Here is a 25,332-nt window from a genome sequence, read left to right on the forward strand (position 1 = left end):
GGCAAGAGAGGAATAAGAGTAAAATGGATCGTCATCATGTAACCAAACAGAGGAGGGTTTCGCTGAAGAGAGATGAAGTAAATGTTTTCCTCTCTCAAGGTTTCTTCATTTTACTTTGAGCAAATTAAACACTTCCAAAATAGTTGTCTTATTCCTAGTTAGCTGGTCTAAGCTCATAAATGCACACCCACGAACTAAATGTATTATGTCACAAAATGCTAAAATGCTAGCTGTTGAAGTGAAGATTCACAAAGGCTGTTAATGGTTTTTAAAAAGAAAAAATAATGCCTTATCTTTTATGCACTATATGAATTCATCCATCCATCCATCCATTTTCTAAGCCGCTTATCTTCACAAGGGTCGCGGGACTGCTGGAGCCTATCCCAGCTATCATCGGGCAGGAGGCGGGGTACACCCTGAACTGGTTGCCAGCCAATCGCAGGGCACATACAAACAAACAACCATTCGCACTCACATTCACACCTAGGAGCAATTTAGAGACTTCAATTAACCTACCATGCATGTTTTTGGGATGTGGGAGGAAACCGGCGTGCCCGGAGAAAACCCACGCAGGCACGCGGAGAACATGCAAACTCCACACAGGTGGGGCCGGGGATTGAACCCCAGTCCTCAGAACTGTGAGGCAGACGCTCTAACCAGTCTTCCACCGATATAAAAAAGGGAACCAGTCGTACATTATTAAGTGAAAGGTCTTATTTTCTCTTTTGTATTAAAAATTTATCTTTAACCAAGCAAAAATATAGTTTATCGAAATAATCGATTGTTTAATAGAATTTTCAGTAGGATACTCGAGTACTACAATATTCATTAGCTACAGCCCTTTGTCACGTTCGTTAGCCTGTGAGCTAACTAGCTAGTGTGGTAAACAGCTCACTCTGGCTCGCTCGATTGTTGCGACATAGTTTAAAACTGGTCGCTAACTCGTATTCTGTGTCCGGACCCAGAAGCAGTCCCAAACGGACCCACACCATAGCCAAAAAACAAAGGTCATGATTCAAGACATATGGGGTGCTTCTATTTGAAGCAGCACAACATATTTCTGGCTTTACGGTGGTGATGAAGTGTACCGACCAATCGCATGCGAGTTCTACCACCCTTTCAGACATCAAATCTGCATCGCAGGCGGTAATTACTGAAGTCACTCACTGCACACATACCAGACAAACAAGGAGAGAGGGAGAGAGACAGACATAGAAAGAGAGAGAGAGAGAAAGAGAGAGTAAGTTTAGTTAAAGATCAGAAAATGACAGACAAGGGAAGAGAAAATTTGGTGCATAAAATGGAACAGGCAGAGTCATTTTTGTTTGTACTTCTCAGTGGGAAGTTCCCACTGGGAGCTCTTATTAAAAGTGCATATAATATGTGAAACGCCATTATGAACCATTATGTTTTGGACGAACATAACCTCTAAAACAGTTTAGTAAAGATTTGTTAAATCAAAATATGTAATTGTTTGAGACGTCACTGTTGTGTCAAGATGAAAAACAGAAAAGGGGAAACTAAAAACTTTCAGCACTTTGTTTGAACACGTATAACTTTCTCGTTTTGTTCACTTGCTCTGATTGCGAAATGCAGCCCTATTTTTATTTGCTAAATGAGAGAACATTACACAGTTCTGCTCCCGTGTTTGATTACCAGGGAAAAAATTGTAAGATGTGTACAGTTCTTTATTATGCTTTAATATCATTATATCAGTGGCATTAAAAAAAAAAAAAAAACATCAACGACGCTATCGTTTATCTTGAAAGTTTTTGGAAAAATGTATTCTGAAACATTTGCTATCGTGGCAGGCCTAAACAGAAGAAATTAAGAGAGAGCAAGCGCAATGGATAACACAAAAATATGTACAAACAGTATATAAAGATTCAAGAGTAACAACTGCAATACAGCAGATTTCTGTAGCTGTATTCCATGATGATAAGTTGCAGGGAATTTTGCCTACGGGTGGATTTTCATTCTCCCAATAAGCGGTCGTTTGATTCTTCGATTAAATCCCACATGTGTGCTTAAAATAAAGCCGGAACTTACTCCTCCTTGTCACGATCATTCAACTAATGAAATCTTTGTCGGACCAATTATACATTACTCGTGCATTCAGTGTAGTAGTCTCGCCACTCTGCACTATTTGCATGTCTGTTGTTGATCAATACTGGCCACTCATGTGCTTGAGTAGCATCTGCACCATTTGCACAATTGACATTGTCCCAGATTATCACATTGTCACTTTAAACTGCATCCATTTCTTGAAGTCTCTGCGCCCTTTGCACATTGGTCATTGCACCGGACTATTGTTCTATTAGCCATTTCAAACTGCTGTAATTGCTAGAGGACTCTGCATCTTTTTGCACAACTGCCCCCCCCCAACAAAAAAATTAAATAATAAAAAAAAAACTTTTATTGCTCAGTGACTGTGTTTTTTTTACATCTTTGTCTCAAAACTATTCTCTGTCAATTGACAGTCTGTTGTCGTACTAGAGCGGCTCCGACTACCGGAGACAGATTCCTTGTGTGTTTTTGACATACTTGGCAAGTAAAGATGATTCTGATTCAGATTCTGATGACGTGTCAATTATAGTGCTGCGCTCAAAGCATCAGGAATGGTATGTGTAATGAGGGAAGAACGACAACAGAAGCACGCTTTTCTGCTGCTTAACGCACAAGAGCTCAAAAGGACACATTTGCATATTTCTTTTGTGTGTGGAGCTAAATGTCAGCACTTCTTTGTCGCCACAGTATGGTTTGGGACACTTCCATTAGCGGTGGAACAAAATATCAAAATTATGGTTGTAGACGGGCAAGAGTTGATTAAGCATTAAGAGTTTGGTACAATTAATCATTGATTAATCCTGTCGTGAAGCGAGTGAAAATAGAGTGAAATACTTGGCTTCATCTAGCTGAGGTGCTGTTGGTTCACTCTCATACTAGTTTCCTGTGTGAAGTGCCACGTGACGTCAGCTATGGGAAGTTGAGCTATATTCACGCTATGGTACAACTCCTCCGGGCAGTATTGTTCTGCTCAATGTGGCACTGGCATCAAAACAGGAGTACAGACATTTCAAGAACTAAACAAATAAACTAGTAACTAATTAAATGCACATTACTTTTAAAATTAAAAAAAAAAATTGGTCAAATACCCATCCCAAATTCGCATGTATCGCATCATTACCTCTCATGCTACAGTGTATTTTACAAGCTTTTGATGACAAGTATTACTTTGATCTAAAAATAGATAATTAAAAATGTTTGTTTCTGTTAAATTTGTTCATTTTGTTTGGCTAACAAAGTCAAGTACCTTGTTTTAATGAACAATAATTGTATGAACTAATGTTTTGAGCACATGATTATCAATAATTGTCGATGTACACATTCTGAAGTGGAAACATAAATAGTTTAAACATAAACAAACAACATTTTTAAACATTTTAAAGCACAAAACAACATACAATGACTGCAACATTTTAGGTCAAATACAGTATGTATAATGGCATTTCTGTTGTCAAGCTATTCATCCATTTTCTGTAGCTCGGAAATGTTTGCCTCGTACAGCTGCCTCACAGTTCTTAGGACCGGGTTTAAAATCCGGCCTCGCCTGTGTGGAGTTTGCATGTTTTCCCCGTGTCTGCGTGGGTTTTCTCTGTGTACTCCAGTTTCCTTCCACATCCCAAAAACATGCATGATAGGTTAACTGAAGAGTCTAAATTGCCCATAAGTGTGAATGTGAGTGCGACTTATTGTTTATATGTGCCCTGCGATTGGCTGGCAACCAGTTCAGGGTGTACCCTGCCTCTCCCCCGCAGTTAGCTGGGATAGGCTCCAGCATACCCGCTGACCTCAGTGAATAAATTGCCTGTTTGCAAGCCAGTCACGCTGCACACATAAACAAACAACCATTCACTCTCACATTCACACCTAAGGACATTTTAGCGCATCAATGAAACTGACTTGCATGTTTTAGGAATTTGCCAGGGAGTTAGCGTACCAGGAGAAAACACATGCAAACTACGCACAGGCGGGCCTGAGCTGAGATTTGAATCCACAACCTCTCAACAGTGAGGCAGAAATGCCAACTGCTATTGTTTGGATTGTCCATCCATCTATGTTCTGTACTGCTTATCCTCACACAGATCATGCGTGAGCTGGAGCCTCACCCTGCCGACTTGGCAAGAGGCGGGGTACGCCCTTAATTGGTCGACAGCCAATTGTAGGGCAAAGTGTATCGACAAAAAGATGGACTTTCACATTCACACAAAGACAATTCAATTCATTCACCCATAAGGACAGTCTCCTGACCCTAACAGGCATGTTTTTGGAATTCGGGAGGAAGCCAGTACCCGGTGAAAACCCATGCAAGCATGGGGAGAACATGATAACTCCACACCCCCAAATTCAAACACCAAACCTCAGAGCTAGGAGGTGGATGTGATCGTTTTTATTCTGTTTTACATAGCCATGAATATATATATTGTTTTGTGCTTTAGAAGAAAAAAAAAATCAGACAATATATTTAAGGTGAGGAAATTTGCAGATGTTTTTACTGAATAATTTACGTGTAGTTATTTTGCGATTGCTGGCATGGGTAAATGGTACCAAAATGTTCCATTAAAAAAAGGGAAACAAAAACAAAGCCACCACCAACATGGAACATACTGTACCTTTTGGTGGAAAGTAGGCTTGAGCCTTTTCAGTGTGGGCTAACTACTATAGATAAATGGGCATGCAGAAAAAAATCATTAGCGTTCTACCTCTCTGCAGGATTTGCCCAGGCAGGAAATGGCGAGGGAAAATCATCCAGGTCGCTTAACACCTCGAACATATGACTTATGTGAAATTCTTTCATCTGGCAGGCGTTACACATGAGCATGTGCCAAAACAAGCAGATACGAAAAGCGCCTCGCTGCACTCGCCACTCAGCTGACCCTAACGCAAATTGCACGCCGAGCTTTAGGGCTCCTTTTGGTTAGAGGACGCAATGCAAAGGCTCTCTTGTAGTTGTTTTGTTTCTTCTTGCTTCATTATTATTATTCTTGGCCAAATCAATCACCTTTTTTGAGAGCTTTTCCACTCTCAAAAGACCACCAGATTTAGCAGTCATGTTCATTCTGATGAAAAAAAATTGTCTCTGTAACGTCATCTGCAATTTCAAGCCACAAAAGCTAGTTTGATTTAGCACAATGAAATTTGTTCAGCACGTCTAGCACGAGTGGAGCCACTGGGCTTGTTGGTTCTCATTGATTTGTGTAAATCCACCTAGTTATATCATACATATTTGTGTGGATCCTGAAGCTAAATGTTTATGTTTGTGCACAGGTGGACGGGACAAACGAGGAGGACCCATCTTGACTTTCCCTGCACGAAGTAACCATGACCGAATAAAACAGGAGGACCTGAGAAGGCTGGTCACATACCTGTCTACTGTTCCCAGGTAGACACACAGACAGACACATTATTCCCTTTTTAATAAGAGGACCATTGACCAGTGGTAATTGTGCCAAATGAAGGAGGGTGAAGTGACTGGCGGAGCTCTTGATAGTGGAGTCAAAGCAGCAGATGGAGCCCTGTGTTTGATTAGGATCAGCATGAAAGCACTCCTGTGTTTGAAACAGACTCTTGCACACATACTGTGCCACTTCAAGCCTATTTAGTGCTTTGGCTAGACTGAACAGTCCAACAATGTTACAAGACAGAATTAAGGCAACAACACACAACTAAAACCAATGTGTCCTTGGCAATTAGCTCCAGTTTCTCCAATCATATTTAATATTCTGTGTACCTCTACCATATTTAATGGTCTATGTACAGGTAATGTTCCGTATATACATAACATTTAACTGTCTATGCACTTCTATTGTAGCATATGTATCCTATTTAATGGTTTATTTACGTTGTTGATGTTCTGTGTTTTGATTTACCTTGGGCGCATTGGTAGTTCGGTGTACAGTGTGTGTTTCTACGTCATGGGTCGGTGTGTTCCGTCATACGTCAGATCTCTCTGCTGACGCGTCCTTCACCATTGCACCTACATACTCCTGACACTAGAAACTCAAGCTAGATCAGGATTTACGCTTCAACAACTCTGCCGTTGCGTACTGAACTGGACCGGACTGCTTGGAGGAAATATTGGTTAACATTCATCAAACTTTGTCCACCAAATAGCAGTATTGTGTCATCCACCTGAACTGAATAGATAACACACACAAAGTTGATTTTGTTCATGTCAAAAAGCAAAAGGTCCTCTCAACATATCTGCCTGGCAATTGAGAACACAGAGAAACAGGACCAAATTGGCCTGTAATTGGTGTTATTCCGCTGTAGTAGCCACGCTGTGCTAATCCAAATGCTGTTTCCATGGCGACTTGGGGAACCTTGAATTTCCCCGACGCAGACTACATGAATTTACAGTAAGCAGGGTGAGGGGTGTCTGCAGATGATTCCAGTTGGTAACACATGGGTTTCTCAAAATTAGTTGTGATTCTTGCTGGTGAACATGACAAAGCATTGGGCCATTGATATGCTAGTTTATACTTCTGTCCATCGGTTGCAGACTGAATGAAAAAATCCAACGCTTCTTTAGTAACAGCTGATGCCCTAACAAAAGTGCTCTTGACATGTCTTAACGGCAGTGAGGATGTGTGCAAACGAGGCTTCACTGTCATCATCGACATGCGAGGCTCCAAGTGGGAGCTGATCAAGCCTCTGTTGAAGACGCTTCAGGAGTTTTTCCCAGTCGAGATCTGCGTGGCACTCATCATCAAACCTGACAACTTCTGGCAGAAACAGAAGACCAACTTTGGCAGCGCAAAGTTCTCCTTTGAAGTGAGTGGTCTCATTAATTCTGAAAAGTGACATTTCGCTCAAGGGAATCTCCTGCTGAGGGCCATTCAAATTGCTTTCCACCAGACCAGCATGGTGTCAGTGGAAGGTCTGGCCAAGTTGGTGGATCCCTCGCAGCTGACGGACGACTTTGAAGGCTCCCTGGACTACAACCACGAGGAGTGGATGGACCTGAGAGTCTCCCTGGAGGAGTTCATGTCCAATGCGGTTCATCTGCTGTCCCGACTGGAGGACTTGCAGGTGGGACGATGGATGGATGCTGAACTGATGAAAAGAGGGATGACCTGATGAATGACTTGATAAATGGATTTACAGTATATGGGGCTGGATGGATATATGACATGGTTGTAAGACAATGAATGGATGGATGACGTATGATTTGATTAACTAACGTTAGACAGTTGACTTGATTGATGATCGTATAGATAGCATGACAAATGACTAGTTAGATATCTTGATAATGAAGTGACTTAAAGAAGAATAACTTCATTAATGGTTGGATTGGTGAGTAATTGGATACACAACTGGTTGGTTAAAGTGGCACTAAACAGGCCCAAAAAATGTAATGTAAATTCGACACACCACAGAGAAGAGTCATGTTAACAAGCCAACCAAATTTGAATGAATACAAAAACATTGCTAAGTATATAAAATCAGGCTTCAAAATTTGAATAATATAGGCCACCTCTCAGCTCTCAGATGCTGTGGGCGTGTCTAATGGATGCCCCAAAAGGAATCAAAGATACTGAGGGGGTGATAGCTTATACAAGGTAAAATCACGTTAGGAGGGTTAAATGGCTGGTTCGATAAATTACCTATGGCAGGTGTGTCAAACAAATTTTTGTCGCGGGCCACATTGTAGTCACGGTTTCCCTCAGAGGGTCGTTGACTGTGAAACCATATAACTGTTTAGTCACCTCATAATACTATTACATACACACAACAAATTGATGGATACCTAGTTTTGAATTCAGAAGTCAAGGGTAATAGTTTGTTCAACTTAGTTACTGTAAACGGTAACAGTAACTTGCAATAGCTCAACAATACTATTTATTATATATGAGAATTTGAGCAAGAATCATCTGTGTCAACTTTTATATGGAAGTTGACACAGATGATTTGCTTTTGCGGGCCACATAAAATGAGTTGGTGGGCCAGATTTGGCCCCCGGGCCTTGAGTTTGACACCTGTGACCTATGGGATGGATCATGGCGAGATGTTTGGCTGGCTGTATACAGTAGATTTGGTCGATAAAGGAAAAAGGAATGGATAGATGCCTTGTCGAATGGTTGACTTAACTGAAGGATAACTCCCTGTACATGGAAGGTAGGTTGGTTAGATGTCTAGTTGAAAGAATGACCTAATTCAGTTTAATTCAAGTCATAAATAATGGATGAGTGAACAGACTAATTGGATAGATGTATAGATGGAAGTAAAGTACTGGATGAATAAATTGATAGATTCTTTGTTGAATTGATGACTTCTTGGATAGATTGTTAAATGGATGATTCCTTGATGGATGGATGAAATCATGGTTGGTTGGTTGGATGAATCATTGAATGTTGTTTAATGTGAGTGTGCTTGGATTGGCCAATGGATGGATGACCATCTAAAGGAATGGATAGATTGGTAGTGACTTCAGCTAGATGCATTACTTAATGGACAGCAATGTGTGGATGAATGGCTGTGTGAATTCATGGAAGGATGGAGGGAAGACTGAAATGCACTAAATAATTTGCTCCATGTCACAGGAGGTTTTGTCCAAGAAAGAATTTCCTTCGGATGTTGAAGGATCTCGTCGGCTTATTGAGGAGCACACACAGCTGAAGAAGAAGGTAATCACTACCAACGTGCTTTTACTTGCTTTGTGAAGAAAGATATTCAATAAAAGGTGTTATGCAGATCAACTAAAGTCTTCCTCAACATACTTCACCTTGGTTTTGCTTGGTCCATATGTCAAAATCACCATAGTTTCTGTCTTTTCCACCAACTCTGCTGAAGGTGCTGAAGGCTCCAGTGGAAGAGCTGGACCAGGAAGGCCAGCGCTTGCTGCAGTGTATCCGATGTAGTGACGGTTACTCGGGAAGGAGCTGCATCTCTGGCTCTGCTGACTTCCAGAGCCTAGTGCCCAAGGTAACATGTTCCATCACCTCTAAACCCAGAAGGGGGGGAATATTGCTGCGAATGTTGACTTCAACTCCCGAGTCGGTAGTTTTCACACAGAACCACCACGTCTATTCTTCAACGTAATTGTTGAAATGTACAGGATGATTGAAAATGAACACCCTATTCATATGTTGTCATATTTTTCAAAATTTCTTTGTGTATGTTCCATGGTTAGAGGAGCAAGTCTATTCTACCAAAACGAACGACTTTGGAAGAATATGAGAAGTTATGTCTTCCATCCCACAAGAGTTCCTGAAATCAGTTAATGCGGTTTGAGAAACTGGTGGCTAATGCTGGCGCCGACATCGAATTTGAAATACAAATTTGGAAATAAATTACAAGTACTTAACAATAGGGAGTTACTTTTCAATCACCCGGTAAACTACGGCTGTTGTTCCGTCTACCAATTTACATAGCGTCTTTTTTTTCGACTGACATTTCACACATTTCACACATTTTGAACTTTAAACAAATTCTTCTTCTTCTTCCTCTTATTATTATTGTTATTACTATGTAATGTTATGTATGCATTATGTAAAACATTTGCATTTCCAATTATATTGAAATTTTGGAAAACCTTATTTACTATGGGAAACTTTAGAGAGCTATTTATTTATTTTCATTTTTCTTTCATTTAACTTTGTAAGACATGCCGCTGAGCCTATAAGCGCCCTGCACTTTTTGTTAGAATATTTAAACAAAGATGCCTATTTTCTAAGATAAAAAAAAAAAAATCTAACATGGTGCAAATTTGAAAAGCTATTTAATAAATGTGCTTAAAGACATGTAAATGAAGTCAAGTCTTGGAGTTTTTATTGTTTCAAATTTTGACAACAAACTTTTCCTTTATACCGCAAAACGAATATCCGCTCCAATTATCGGTTATCGGCCTCCTTGACTACTATTCATCGGTATTGGCCCTGAAAAAAACATATCAGGCTATCACTAGAGAAAAACAGACCCATTAATTATGAACCAATGGGTTACACGAATTAACTTTAAAAAATAAGAATGTACTACAATTGAATAACACAAATAAAAATTACATTAGGAAATCCTGAAAAATAACTTCAATAAAAACAATAACAAAAATATATATTTTCAAATTGCAACATAAGCACTACTTAACTTAAACATAAGCATGTTCTACATTTGAATAGATTAAATACAAAATAATTTTGAAAACCATGAAAAATAATCTCAATAAATAATGAATACAAATTATACTTTGAAAGTGCAATATGACAACTAAGGTTCAATTCAGTTGTTGCTTTTTTGTGCTGCTGGATAAAAGTGCTGGAGCGAAGCATGGAATGGACTGCTTGCATAAGAGTGGTAAAATTGAAGACTTTAGACGCAATCTGATCCGAGAGAAAAGAAAAACCAAATACAGATTAGTAAGTGAAACCAGAGAAATATAAATAATAACAATTATAAAATTAGTACGCTTACCAATTACACATATCAAGAATAAATTGCACGGCTTCCACTGTGTGCTGATTGGTTGTTACCCATGCAATGGTTGTGCACTAATCAGGTAGTTCTGTGGGCGGGACAAAGATGGAGAGAGAAGTCACAGACAAAGAGGCTTGCTGCAGCTGTGCCAGAGGCGAAATAATCCAGTATTAAATTATTGGCTGTCGGATTAAAATAAGGCCGATGCCGATGTGTGCCATAATGCCAAAAATCAGCCTGGGCGATAATCGGTACATCGCTATTTTTCTCAAAACTACAGTAGCTCATTATTGCTCTCTGCTTGAGTAGTATCACTTCATCAAGCCTTTTCTAACATTTCATACTACAAAATAAGTAAAGTAAGTATGATTATTGAAGATATTGGATCGGACCGATATTGGTATCGGCCAAAATTCAAGGCTGCAATATCGGTATTGGATTGGAAGTCAAAATGTTGGATAGGGACATCCCTACTAATACATGCACAAAGAGTAGAACTGTATGTCTCTTTGAATTTATTACCATCCTTCTTTCGAGTCTGGCCTCAAGTGGTCCTCTGGCTGACACACTCACGTGAACACAGCCCCACTCACCTGAAATTGACAATCACAAATTGACAATCCTCCAGCTGTAGGAGCCGAGATTGCATGAAAACAGTGTGTCTCAAGTTCGGTGCTAAAAGTAAATAGGACAGTGAAAATTGTCACTGGGACACACTTCAAGTGTGAAGACCCTAAATAATATGGCGGAAATATATATTTCCTTTTTTTTATGGTTCTTTCTGTTAGTAAGTATAGTAAAGTATAGTAAAGTATAGTAAATATAGTATGTTTGTGTGTGTGTGTGTGTGTGTGTGTGTCTGTGTGTCAGGTGGCCAGTCTGCTGGACAAGCTCCACTCCACCAGGCAACATCTCCACCAGATGTGGCATGTCCGGAAGCTGAAGCTAGACCAGTGCTTCCAGCTACGACTCTTTGAGCAGGACGCAGAGAAGGTAAAGAAAGAAACACTTTATGAACGCTTACTAGAAGTGAATAGCAAAGAGTCACATGCACATGATTGCAGTTCATAGAAAAGTCGGTGTAAAAATCAACCATTTTCAACAGCTCATTGATCAGCTGCAGTTGTGACTCTGTAAGGATTCCTTTCATCGTTAACATTCCAACAGAGGGTCATGCATATGTTAAACATCAAAGCAAAGTTATAAAAAGGATTTATAGGTGTATCTTACTAAACATGGCCATTTTTTTTGCCTCTTCCTCACATTTGTTTTGGAGAACATGAAGTGTTGGTGTCTCGTGTTGACTTGCATATGCGCTAAGCCGACAGACGAGGGTCCGGCGACAGGGGTGTGTTCCTCCAATAAATATTTACAAAGCGTACAGATTAAATGCAACAGTTTGGTCAACATCAGTGTGAGGGTGTGTGAGGACCTAGGCTTGACAAAGATTCACATTTTCTGGTAGACAAAGCTTGAAGGATGACTGTCATTGGCACAGTAACCACACATCTGTTCACTTGTGTGAAGATGCCTCATTAAAGTTGTGCATGAAATCTGAAGTCTGCAGGGAAATAATGTTGCATTTACGGATTCAATCCGATGTATCTTTCTATATTGGGGAAAAAACCCTAACTAAAATTGGTTTAAGTGTATGATAACACCTGGGACGCCGTACGACTTCCTATTTACAGTGGGGCAAAAAATTATTTAGTCAGCCATGAAATGTGCAAGTACTCAAGATGAGAGTGGGGTCAAAATGATCACAAGAACGGTGAGCAAAAATCCCAGAACCACACAGGGGGACCTAGTGAATGACTTGCAGAGAGCTGGGACCAAAGTAACAAAGGGTACCATTAGTAACACACTATGCTGCCAGGGACTCAAATCTTGCAGTGCCAGACGTGTCCCCCCTCCTTAAGCCAGTACATGTCCAGGCCCGTCTGAAGTTTGCTAGAGAGCAAGCATTTGGATGATCCAAAAGAGGATTGGCAGAATGTCATATTGTCAGATGAAACCCAAATAGAACTTTTTGGTAAAAACTCAACTTGTCATGTTTGGAGGAGAAAGAATGCTGAGTTGCCTCCAGAGAACACCAAACCCACGAACCCTACTTATGTATATTGTTTATAATTGTATTTTATATCAAACTAGTCATATGCTAGAATGTTTTTTTTTTATTCATATAAAATATAATTACAATTAAAATAGTATAATACTAATATATTATTTATTATCATATATTATATGTATATAACGTAATTTAATATAAAAATAAAACAATGCCTTTTTATTGTCACGATACACAAGTACAATGAGACAGAGATGAGATGTGTTGTATAAATGTACTCTGTTATTGTGCAGTAAATACTGAAGTATTAATACCTCAATGAACTTTCCTTTATTTCTTCTCAAACTTGAACAATACGTTTTTTTTCAATTTAAACAATATAAGAAGAAGAAGGAGACCATTCATGTTAATGGCCCCCTCCTTGAGCCGTCACCTTATCGTGGTGGAGGGGTTTGTGTCCCAATGATCCGAGTAGCTAATTTTTCTGGGGCTTTATGTCTTGGACACTCAGGTGAAGAGAGGTGTCCTCCAAGGACTCCAAAAAGTGTGGGTACTCTGAACTGCTGTTTGGTGCATAGGCACAAACAACAGTCAGGACCCATCCCCCCAGCCAAAGGCGGAGGGAGGCTACCCTCTCGTCCACCGGGGTGAACCCCAATGTACAGGTGCCGAGCCAGGGAGCAATAAGTATACCCACACCTGCTCGGCGCCTCTCACCGTGGGCAACTCCAGAGTGGAAGAGAGTCCAACCCCTCTCGAGACGACTGGTACCAGAGCCCAAGCTGTGCATGGAGGCGAGTCCGACTATATCTAGTCGGAACTTCTCGACCTCACACACCAGCTCGGGCTCCTTCCCTGCCAGAGAGGTGACATTCCACGTCCCTAGAGCCATCTTCTGTAGCTGGGGATTGGATCGCCAAGGTCCCCGCATTTGGCCACCGCCCAGCTCCCACTGTACCCGACCCCTATGGCCCCTCCCACAGGTGGGGAGCCAATGGGAAGGGGCACCCACGTTACCCTTTCGGGCTGTGCCCGGGCGGGCCCCATGGGTGCAGGCCCGGCCACCAGGCGTTCGCCTTTGAGCCCCACCTCCAGGCCTGGCGCCAGAGGGGGGCCCCGGTGACCCGTGTCCGGGCAAGAGAAACCTGAGTCCATTTTTTGTCGTCATCATAAGGGGTCTTTGAGCCGTGCTTTGTCTGTTCCCTCACCTGGGACCTGTTTGCCATGGGTGACCCTGCCAGAAGAAGACCTTTCATGTTAATGTTTATTTAAAGACATTTGAATTTAAATTTGTGTCTCCAAATCCATGGTCCTCAGTCGGAAAAGGGTGGCGTGCCTTCTCCAGGTCGTGGATGAGATCCTGCCCCAAGTGGAGGAGTTCAAGTATCTTGGGCTCTTGTTCACGAGTGAGGCAAGAATGGAACGGGAGATCGACAGGTGGATCGGTGCAGCATCTGCAGTGATGCGGCCTTTGTATCGATCCGTTGTGGTAAAGAAGGAGCTAAGCCGAAAGGCGAAGCGCTCAATTTACCGGTCAATCTACGTTCCTACCCTCACTTAAGTGAAGAACAAGATCCTAGATACAAGCGGCCGAAATGAGTTTCCCCCGCAGGGAGTCCGGGCTCTCCCTTAGAGATAGGGTGAGAAGCTCGGTTATCCGGGAGGATCTCAGAGTAGAGCCGCTGCTCCTCCGCATCGGGAGGAGCCAGATGAGATGGCTGGGGCATCTGATTCGGATGCCTCCCGGACGCCTCCCTGGTGAGGTGTTCCGGGCACGTCCCACCGGGAGGAGACCCCGCGGACGACCTAGGACACGCTGGAGAGACTAAATCCTTCGGCTGGCCTGGGAACGCCTCAGGATCCCCCCGGAAGAGCTGGATGAAGTGGCTGTGGAGAGGGAAATCTGGGCGTCCCTGCTAAAGCTACTGCCCCCGCGATCCGACCTAGGATAAGCGGTAGAAAATGGATGGATGAATTTGTGGCTGGCAGAGAGTGCTGGGGGTAGTGTTGGTACTGCTCGAGCAAGCGGCACATGCCCGTAGTATTAGTGGATGTGCACTCGCACATTTCCCTGCTGAAATGAAGGCCTTTGTGTGTTTCGATGTTAATTCCATTTGTAGATGATCTAATTTATTGTCCAGTGAGCTAAAGTTGTCAAGGTAGATGCATAGGAGCGGCGTTTGCAGGGTTAGCTGTTGATACCTTAGCTGTTAGTCCACCGCCACAACCCTGCTTCTGCATACCGACCCCACTGCGCCTCTGTAGGCTTGAGATGCTAAGCGAGTCTGCTGCTTCGTAGGCCGCTGGGGCTTGCCGTTGGTGTCCTAGTTACGAACTCAAATTCACTGGATGGTTGTAATTTCAGCAAATTTACTGCGGATATTGACTAATTCAGAGTCAGAATCGTCTTTATGTCAAAAACACACAAGGAAATTGTGATTGATTTGATATGACAAATGAAAGTCAGGTGGGAATCTTTCAGCACACCAAGGTTTCGGACTTGGTCTTTGGTTTTTAAAAAGAGTGACTCTAGGTTTTTACTGACAGCAAACCTCTTTTCTTTACTGTCAAAACCAGTTAAAAGGCAGAGGTTTTATTTCCAGAAACTGCCACTGTAACTGTTCTCAAATTCTCAAAATCCGTTAAACTGCATTGCACATACAAGTTAAATACAAAAAAATTACCTGAATAAATGTTTGAAAACAAATGTTTCAAAATATTAAGTATAAATATATGGTCCTAAAAGCTTAATACAACTGAACTGTACTTAACAAATGTACTTTATTGAATACAAAAAACAAAGTTGAAGCCACTTTTACGTTCTGCACAGTTTGAAGATTTATTTCAGTTATTCTTTCACATACCACTCGAGGGAGCCCGCGTACCACCAGTGTCACTCTTACCACACGTTAAGAATCTCTGGTGTATAGGTAATGTTTTAGGTAGCCTTTTAATATTTCAGTTCATGTAAGTGCAAGTAACTGTTAAATTTGAAAATCAAACTTTGACGTCTATTTAGCTATTAAGATCCTATTGTTGGTAGTGGTTGGCGAGTTCATTTCTCAGAAAACGTGTAAGCTTTAGCATAGTCTACACTCTCGGGATAATATTTTAGTTACAGCAGCTTTTTTGATGCGAAACAGATGAATAAACCTTACCGGTAACTGTAGCTCACATACATGGCCTGGTGGAGAAGTGAGGTGAAGCTAAACTAGCTGTTAGCGGTAATCAAGTGTTCTTTGTGCAGATGTTTGACTGGATCAGCCACAACAAAGAGTTGTTTCTGCAGAGCCATACTGAGATCGGCCGAGCATACCAACATGCCGCCGAGCTGCAGACGCAACACAACCACTTTGCCATGAACTCAATGGTAGATAACACACAGATACACTCCCGCAACTCACACAATGATAACACACAACAGAGACACATATTGTTAAATTTGTATCCCCTCTAGAACGCTTACGTCAATATCAACAGGATCATGTCGGTAGCGAGTCGCCTGACAGAGGCGGGACACTACGCCTCCCCACAGATTAAACAGATCTCAAGTCAGCTGGACTTGGACTGGAAAAGCTTCGCCGCTGCTCTCGATGAACGCTCAACCATCCTCGCCATGTCTGCCGTTTTCCACCAGAAAGCGGAACAGGTGAGTAGAACAAAAAAGTCCCTGACTTGGTTCAACAAACAAACAAACAAACACTATTTTCTGGTTTTGTTTCTTAGTTTGAAAAAAAAAAAAGAAATCAATGAAAAAAAGAAAATAAATAAATGCGAACTGGATCATGGCACATTTGTCCAGAACGTAACATTTCAGTTTACATAATACTAAGCTGTGCCCCCAAAATGCTGACTGGCCAATCACTGCACACCACAGAGCAGATCTCTGATACTTTCCTGCCATTGCTGTGTTTAATACAATAATCCATCCATTTTTTGTACCGCTTATCCTCACTAGGATCTTGGGCGTGCTGGAGCCTATCCCAGCTATCCTTGGGCGAGAGGCGTGGTACACTCTGAACTGGTCGCCAGCCAATCGCAGGGCACATATAAACAAACAACCATTCACACTCACATTCACAATTTAATACAATAATATATTTTACAATTGTTTTAGGTTTTAAATATAGGGAAATTGTTATTTTTATTCTATTTCCAAAACTTGAAATTGTGTGCAGGTTCTGGATGACGCTATCTGCATTGTCAGTTAAATCCCTCAAAAATCACCAAACACACCTGCACCCACTCCAATGTAAGCAATGTACTGCACTTGTAATATTTGTAAAATAATCCAGATAAATGCAGGCACTGGATAAAATGTGGTTGCCCACAAAGTCAGATCAGTCAAAAATCAACACCTTCGTCTGCTCAAAAGGAAAACAATGTACCAAAATTGAAAGAAGATGCTATTAATGTGAGTCCTAGATACTATCCGTAGCATATACACTAAGATAATGATGTTAGCCATGTGCTTCTCATTGTTTGTAGCCCTTCTGGTTTTGAATGACTGATAGTAAATAGAGCGCTAACAGTGTTGGGTGGCTGTGGCTTATTAGATAAAGCGGGTGGCCCAGTGATTCAAGGGTCACCGGTTCGAATCACTGTCCTTAGGCAAGACACAGAACCCTAATTTGCTCCCAGTGGGCATGGTAGCAGCCACTCATTAGTGTGCAAACGTCAGGCTTTGTGAGGTGCTTTGGGCACAGTATGGTGTCGATATAGCGCTATAAAAGTGTAGCCCTTCTGAAAGCTTGATGGATGCTTTTTAGCAGGGTTGACATGGCAGCTCGCTTTGAATCCTGCTTGTCTCTGAATATTAGCTACAAGTTTATTTAAAGGGGGTGATGATAAAAAACTGTGAGTTGTGGAGTGGGGGGGGGGGGGGGGCTGGGGGGTAAAGAGTGTGTTTGACTTTAATTAACAGGCCGCCTGGAAGGGAACTTAATAGACGAGAACAAAAATGCCACAAGAGGGTGACAATGAAAGAGAGAAAATTGACCGAATGAGGAGGTTTCAGTCAATTATCTAATAACTTACAATCCAATTTCTTTGTCTATGTAGTTCTTGTCGGAGGTAGAGGCGTGGTGCAAGGTCTGCAGTGAAGGGGGGCTCCCGACCGAGATGCAGGAGCTGGAGCTGGCCATCCACCGTCACCAGAGCCTCTACGAGCAGGTCACACAGGCCTACACTGAGGTAAAAAAGTACCAGAACCTCAGGAGAGCCACAAGCAGAACCACACGAGAATCACAGAATAAAGCCCCAGACCACAGGAACAATTTCTGCGGCATTCTAAAAAAATGTCCATATGCGTTCCGATTTGAAGAAAGGCATTTTAATTTATAGCCATGTGAAGTCAGTTTAAGCGGTCCAAAATCAACTGGGCTCTTTCTCCACCAAAGAACAATATTTGTTTGATGATAACTTCAAATTTGTAACTATAATATGATTATGCCCTGATTTAACTTAAGCTACAGTATCTTTCACAGCTTAGTTTCTATTTCATGATGGGGTTATAATGTTCTTGCTGGTAGAGAGCTGAAAAGAAATGCATTATACTTGATCACCTTTTCTCAGATATCCTTCAAAATCAATAGTTTTTCTTTTAAATAGTGTTCATAGATCCCTTGATGACTAGAAGAGTCACGTGTAATTTTAACACTTGACGTCAGCCATCCCATGTCAGATATCAAAATTAAAATCGAATCGAAGTTAATACATTTTCGGGTGAAAATTGTGACTGAACTCGAGCTTTGATAGTGCATAAAATGATTATTTTAAAGTTCTAAGTAGTGATACACCAATATGTTTTTTTAGGACCGATACAGATTACTAGTAATCAAGGAGGCGGATAACAAATAATTGGAGCCGATATTCAATTTGCAGTGAAAAGGAAAATATTGGCATCAAAATATGAAATAATAAAAACTCCAACACTTCCTTTCCTTCTTCCTTTAACCACATTTATTAAACAGCGTTTCAGATTTGCACCATGTTATTTTTTTATTTATTTTTTTTAAATTTTATTATTATTTTTTTTTAAATCTTAGAAAATAGGCGTCTTTGTTTTAAAATTCTAACAAAAGGTGTAGGAGCTCCCTACACACAGGCTCAGCAGCATGTCTTACAAAGTTAAATGAAACCTTTAACAAATAAATAGCTCCCTAAAGTTTTCTATGGTATCCAGCTGACTTTGGGGCAGTCATGTAATAGACGGACGGTACAGGCTCCAGAGGGTATGATTGATTTCCCAGTCTGTAGTCTTTTGCTCCATTTCTAAATGTGTTATGCACAATGTGTAAACCACATGCACAGACATTAAAGAGCCCTTTTCCACTTGCTTATTCATCTCCTTTTGAGTTAAAAAAAAACCAAACCTTTCCAGTTAACATGTGGTCCGTCCATGGACAGTTGCAGGAGATTGCGCAGCCTAGTCTCAGATAGCATTTTGCTCTGTTTTTCAACAATATCGGGTGCCGAGGAGTGCGCCAAAAATTCAGAGCCAATGTACAGTATTTGATCTTTACTTCTGGTCCATCCCACAAACTAACGTGTACTTCCATTTGTTTCGACTGCAAATGTTTGTCAAGACTTTCCTCGAACATCACAGCATATGCATTTTTTTGCGAGACTTCTTTAAGTAGCAGCTTCTTAAAATACGGGGCAAGTGCACACTTAACTGCACTTTGTCGCACCATACGCAAACCTACTCGCTATCTGGCTGTCAGGAAACATTAACTTGAAAAGACGACTTACGTCTTCCGACAACTCGTAAGAATAGTGAGAAGTTGCTTTTTATGTTTTCACCCGCTGTTAGAACTTCTGTTGTCGCTGTTACGTCCAACATTGTCTGCTTCGCCGTTGGATTTGCAGACCCCACACCTGAAAACTCCCTGATGGAGTTTTTACAGTCTTTGGCAGCCAACATATGCTTCTCCCCCTTCATGTGGCTTACCAGTGCCGCTTCTCCCATGTTGGTTACATCAAAAGATTTTCAGCAAAGTCGGCATTTTGCACATCCGTAGTCAGGGTCTTTCTGTACCTTTCTTTAGAAAGCCACTAATTTTTTTGAATGGCACTTCCCTCACCAATGTCATTGACCTGTTGCATTTCCTGTCTGGCGGCGTTCACAGCTAGAAGTGCAATGTTGCACTTCCGTGTCAATTTGAATTGTAATCATTTTAATTTTAATTGCATATTACACCATTTTATATACTATTTGTTTTACGCGTTTTATTGACGCGATATTTCCATAACTTTTCCAGGACCTGGAAAATGCATTTTCAATTTCCATAACTTTTCCAGGTTTTTCATGACCGTGCGAACCCTGAGTTTTAGACATAAATGCTTTGTTGTCAAACACACACACTCACACACACACACACACACACACACTTGCACACGCATGCACACACACTTGCACACACACACACACACACAATTCTCTAGCCATCCCCTCGACGTACATGCTACCTTGGCAATATCTTTCTTATTGTACAGGACCCTGTGTCACGATTTATTGAGCATTAACGTCTCTGCGGCCAAAACCAGAAGTGACATAATGGAATGAGACAACCAAGTATAAACAAAATCCCTTTTTCTCATCATTAACTGGATGTGTGCATCTAAAAATAGACATTCCATTGATTTGTTTTTATAATCCTTTCCTTTGATTTTCTTCACTTATGTCTGTCTACCTATATGTGAGTTAGCAACAGTGATGTGGCGCCCCAGTGCCCTCTATTGAACAACTGATTCTTTAGCAGATAATTGGTCATCCTTTGGGCCATTACTGAGATGAATACTGTATGTACCTTTGCTCAATAAAGGTTGGGGAAAAACTGACAAGAGGAAATTATTTCTGTCAATCTCATCTTGTCCCAACTTTTCCTTCTTTCTTGTTTGTGTCCAGGTGAGTCAGGATGGAAAAGCTTTGCTGGATGTCCTGCAAAGACCTCTCAGTCCCGGCAACTCAGAGTCTCTGACGGCCACCGCCAACTACTCCAAAGCGGTTGGTGACTTTTCAGTACATCATCTATACATACCACATACAATATATGGGCTTGGGCTTTCACTTGTATAGCGCTTTTATACCTTCAAGGTACTCAAAGCGCTTTAACACTGTCTCCTCTTTCCCCGACTGAGCAGCATCAGGAGCAACTTGGGGGTTCAGTATCTTGCTCAAGGACATGGTCACAGGGGCTGTGGATCGAACCCTCAACCTTCTGGGCTGGGAGATGACCACTCTACTCCCTGAGCCATGCTGCACATATATATATATATATATATATATATATATATATATGTGTGTATATATATATATATATATATATATATATATATATATATATATATATATATATATATATATATATATATATATATATATATATATATATATATATATATGTGTATATATATATATATATATATATATGTGTATATATATATATATGTGTATATATATATATATATATATATATATATATATATATATATATATATATGTGTGTATATATATATATATATATCATCCATATATATATATATATATATATATATATATATATATATATATATATACATACACACATAGATTTATTAAAAAAGAAAAACTGAAATATTACACAGCCGTAAGTATTCAGACCCTTTGCTCAGTATTTAGTAGAAGCACCCTTCTGAGCTAATACAGCCATGAGTCTTTTTGGGAATGATGCAAGTTTTTCACACCTGGATTTGGGATCCTCTGCCATTCCTCCTTGCAGATCCTCTCCAGTTCTGTCAGGTTGGATGGTGAACGTTGGTGGCAGCCATTTTCAGGTGTTTCCAGAGATGCTTAATTGGGTTTAAGTCAGGGCTCTGTCTAGGCCATTCAAGAACAGTCACTGTCAACAGTCAGGAAGCTACTCCTTCGTTATTTTAGCTGTGTGCTTCGGGTCATTGTCTTTTTGAAGGTTAACCTTCGGCCCAGTCTGAGGTTCTGATCACTCTGGAGAAGGTTTTCGTCCAGTATATCCCTGTACTTAGCCGCATTCATCTTTCCTTTTATTGGAAACAGTCGTCCAGTCCCTGCAGCTGAAAAACACCCCCACATCATGATGCTGCCACCACCATGCTTCACTGTCGGGACTGTATTGGACAGGTGATGAGCAGTGCCTGGGTTTTCTCCACACACGCTGCTTAGAATTAAGGACAGAAAGTTATATCTTGGTATCCTCAGACCAGAGAATCTTATTTATCACCATCTCTGCATCTCTGGAGCTCAGCCACAGTGATTTTGGGTTCGCTCACCAAGGCTCTTCTCCCCCAATTGCTCAGTTTGACCAGATGGCCAGCTCTAGGAAGGGTTCTGGTCGTCCCAAACGGCTTCCATTTCAGGATTATGGAGGCCACTGTGCTCTTAGGAACCTTATGTGCAGCAGAATCTTTTTTTGTAACCTTGGCCAGATCTGCGCCTTGCCACAATTCTGTCTCTGAACTCTTCAGGCAGTTCCTTAGACCTCATGATTCTCATTTGCTCTGACATGCACTGTAAGGTCTTATATAGACCGGTGTGTGGCTTTCCTAATCAAGTCCAATCAGTATAATCAAATACAGCTGGACTCCAATGAAGGTGTAGAACCATCTCAAGGATGATCAGAAGAAGTGGACAGCACCCCAGTTAAATATGAGTGTCATAGCAAAGGGTCTGCATACTTATGGCTGTGTGATATTTCAGTTTTTCCTTTTCAATAAATCAGCAAAAATTTCAACAATTAAGTTTTCTTTTCTGCCAATATGGGGTGCTGTGTGTACATTAATGAGGAAAAAAATAACTTAAATGATTTATATATCCATCCATCCATTATCTGAGCCGCTTATCATCACAAGGATCGCGGGAGCGCTGGAGCCTATCCCAGCTATCATCAGGCAGGAGGCGGGGTACACCCTGAACTGGTTGCCAGCCAATCGCAGGGCACATATAAACAAACAACCATTCGCACTCACATTCACAGTGAGCATGCATGCACGCTAAAACATACGCGAGCATGCATTTTAGCGTATGTTTTTAAAAAGGCAGTGGGAGCAAAACTGAGTTCGGTTGTAGTTTAATGAAGTATTTAACAATGTAAACAGTGAGTTCGGCTGTACTTTATTGAAGTATTTAACAATGTACTCAGGTTATTTTTTGATCAATTCTCATCCACAAATCCATCAAAGTCCTCATCTTCTGTATCCGAAATGAACAGCTGGGCAAGTTCTCCATCAAACACGCCAGGTTCCCTCTCGTCATTGTCGGACTCAGTCTCATTGCCGGGGGCCTGTTCAGCAATGATGCCGGCATTTTCCTGCTTCCTCCACTTACGAACCATGGATTTGTTGATCTTGAATTCTCTCGCGGCTGCTCCCATGTTCCTCCGTGTAACTGATAGCTTGCAGTTTAAACTGTGCTTCGTAAGCGTGTCTAAGCGCGCATAAGCGTGTCTAAGCGCCCCGTCCATTTTGGATACATTTAAGACTTTTAAGTGCGCTTTATGGTCGTGAAAATACGGTAATGCATGATTTACAGGGCAATTAAAGAAAACATGACCCAAAAACTACGTTTGAAAAGAAAATACAATTTAAAAAAGAAAATACTTGTCTTAAACCCAAATTATTGATATATTAATTCATTGATTTATCATCCTGTAAAACTAAATATATGCTATATTTTTTATATTTAGGTTCATTGTATACTTGATGTTGTCCATGAAGTGCTCCACCATCAGCGCCGTCTGGAGAACATTTGGCAGCACCGAAAGGTCCGACTGCACCAAAGACTGCAGCTGTGTGTGTTCCAGCAGGATGTCCAGCAGGTATACACACGCGCACACACACACACACAGACACACACACACGCAGTCTCGCACACACACACACACAGACACACGTATGTACTTAGTAAGTGTAAATAATACAAAACAAAAATGGGAGCATATTTCTTGAAGCCACAGTGGAGTGTGTCATCCTGTGGCGACATGTGTTTCCCATCAGCTCTCTTTATCCGTCAGCTTCCCAAAACCAGGAAAACGTATCAGATCCGAGTGGATGTTAGCTCCGCTGGCACTGCCGTTGACGCTTCGGCAGATAAATGAAGCATCGAGATTTAAAACCACCATAAAGAATAGGCCACTATCAAAGGATGCACAAATATATGGACTAAATTACTGGGACTAATTTCTCAATAAATTTGATTAATCAGTCAGAGGTTTCCCTTCACTTCCCTCACGAACACAAGTATTTCCTCCCTCTCCAAGGTCCAAAAATTTCAATCCACTGCAGAATGTACTAACAGGCTGTTAAGTGCATGCCAAAGCAATGGGTGGTGCTATAGCCAACAACTATAAATCTATTCTAGCCAACCAGATACGAGAAAAAAGGCATTTCTTGAAAAGGTACAATGAACAAGAATGCTGAATTAGGCTTGGGGAGTGACTCCTGTGCACCACACAAGTCACAACAATAGACAAAAGCTAAATAAAATAGTATAGTAAAAAAGTATTATTCATTTACAAAAGCAACCTACACTGTGACATCATACCGTAAAAACATTTTTTTCCTGAAAACGGGCGAATACAAATCAGTTTGAACGGATCCAATACACAGTTTTTTTGTATGTAAAACAAAAATGTACAGCTTGTTTTAAAAATAATCTTCATAAAAACATTGTGAACAATAATCTTCTTCCAACTTTTTGGGAACAGTTTGGGGCAGGCCCCTCTAAAATCATCCAAAGTAACGAGTCAGACCGTTTTGAGTGGATTTCTTCAGGGAAATGTTAGTGGTCCATTTGTTTTCTAAAAAACGTAAACTCTCTTCATCTTTGTTGCAAGTCAAAATAGGTCTTGCAGCAGTGCCAGTGACCTCCCAAGTCAGCAAAAAAGTCTCACAGACGCACTCTAAAATCTAGAACGACTGGAAACTGCTATAGCAGAAAAGCAGGCTAACAAGTCCATATTTCATTACTTAAGACTTTTTTTGTTGGTGGAATTTGTATATCATACATTTTCAGTGACATCCAAACAAACAATCAGACACAATTTTGAGAGGAGTTCCTCAGGAAAAGGTTTTAGGTCCATTCATTTATCAAGTCAGAATGCAAATGGGGAAATAATTTCACAGTTCATTCTCTCTTCACGTCCCATGTTGCTGGGGATAAATCTCACTACATCTAACTTTTATTAAACTTGATTGAAAACCCAAAATGCTTTTTTTTTCTGACCGGTTTCCAATCAAGTTCCATAAAAGCCATGAGATTCTTCCCCAGTTACAAGTTGACATTTGTGCCAAAGATGCATTTTTGTTGATGTTAAACCACATGTTCTCTCGAGTTTATTAAGGTTAGTCTCGGGCTACGCTGTTGCAAAATTGGCACACTACAGTAGTTTTGCAATAATGCTACTTAGTGATGCACAAAGCTTTTTGGTAGAGGTAATACATGTAAATAAACTGATAATGTGACTGCTTTCAGCACACAATGCTCACACTCTTGTAACTTAGTGAGAAACCAACACCAGCACCATTAATAGCCTTGAGATATACAACCCCAATTCCAATGAAGTTGGGACGTTGTGTTAAACATAAATAAATACAGAATACAATGACTTGAAAATATTTTCAACCTATATTTAATTGACTACAGTACAAAGACAAGATATTTAATGTTCAAACTGATAAACTTTATTGTTTTTAGCAAACAATCATTAATTTAGAATTTTATGGCTGCAACACATTCTAAAAAAGCTGGGACAGGTGGCAAAAAAGACTGAGGAAGT

The 25,332-nt window shown here is 40.8% G+C and overlaps 1 protein-coding gene across 10 annotated transcripts in view; it reads left to right on the forward strand.

Moving 5' to 3' along the window:
* kalrna (kalirin RhoGEF kinase a) overlaps positions 1-25,332 on the forward strand; it is a 204,053-nt gene that overhangs the window by 40,626 nt on the left and 138,095 nt on the right. For all 10 annotated transcript variants that reach the window (XR_009769550.1, XR_009769551.1, XR_009769552.1 and 7 more), the window contains exons 3-13: positions 5,329-5,443; positions 6,642-6,834; positions 6,919-7,092; positions 8,604-8,687; positions 8,854-8,985; positions 11,344-11,466; positions 15,789-15,911; positions 15,999-16,190; positions 17,603-17,734; positions 20,451-20,549; positions 23,242-23,373. Coding sequence is in view for 7 of the 10 variants with exons in the window: in XM_061691497.1 (XP_061547481.1) it covers positions 5,329-5,443; positions 6,642-6,834; positions 6,919-7,092; positions 8,604-8,687; positions 8,854-8,985; positions 11,344-11,466; positions 15,789-15,911; positions 15,999-16,190; positions 17,603-17,734; positions 20,451-20,549; positions 23,242-23,373 (1,499 nt within the window). In the remaining 3 variants the exon portion in view is untranslated. The remainder of the gene's footprint in view (positions 1-5,328; positions 5,444-6,641; positions 6,835-6,918; positions 7,093-8,603; positions 8,688-8,853; positions 8,986-11,343; positions 11,467-15,788; positions 15,912-15,998; positions 16,191-17,602; positions 17,735-20,450; positions 20,550-23,241; positions 23,374-25,332) is intronic.

This window comes from Phycodurus eques, chromosome 12 (assembly GCF_024500275.1).
Source record: "Phycodurus eques isolate BA_2022a chromosome 12, UOR_Pequ_1.1, whole genome shotgun sequence".
Lineage (NCBI taxonomy): Eukaryota > Metazoa > Chordata > Actinopteri > Syngnathiformes > Syngnathidae > Phycodurus > Phycodurus eques.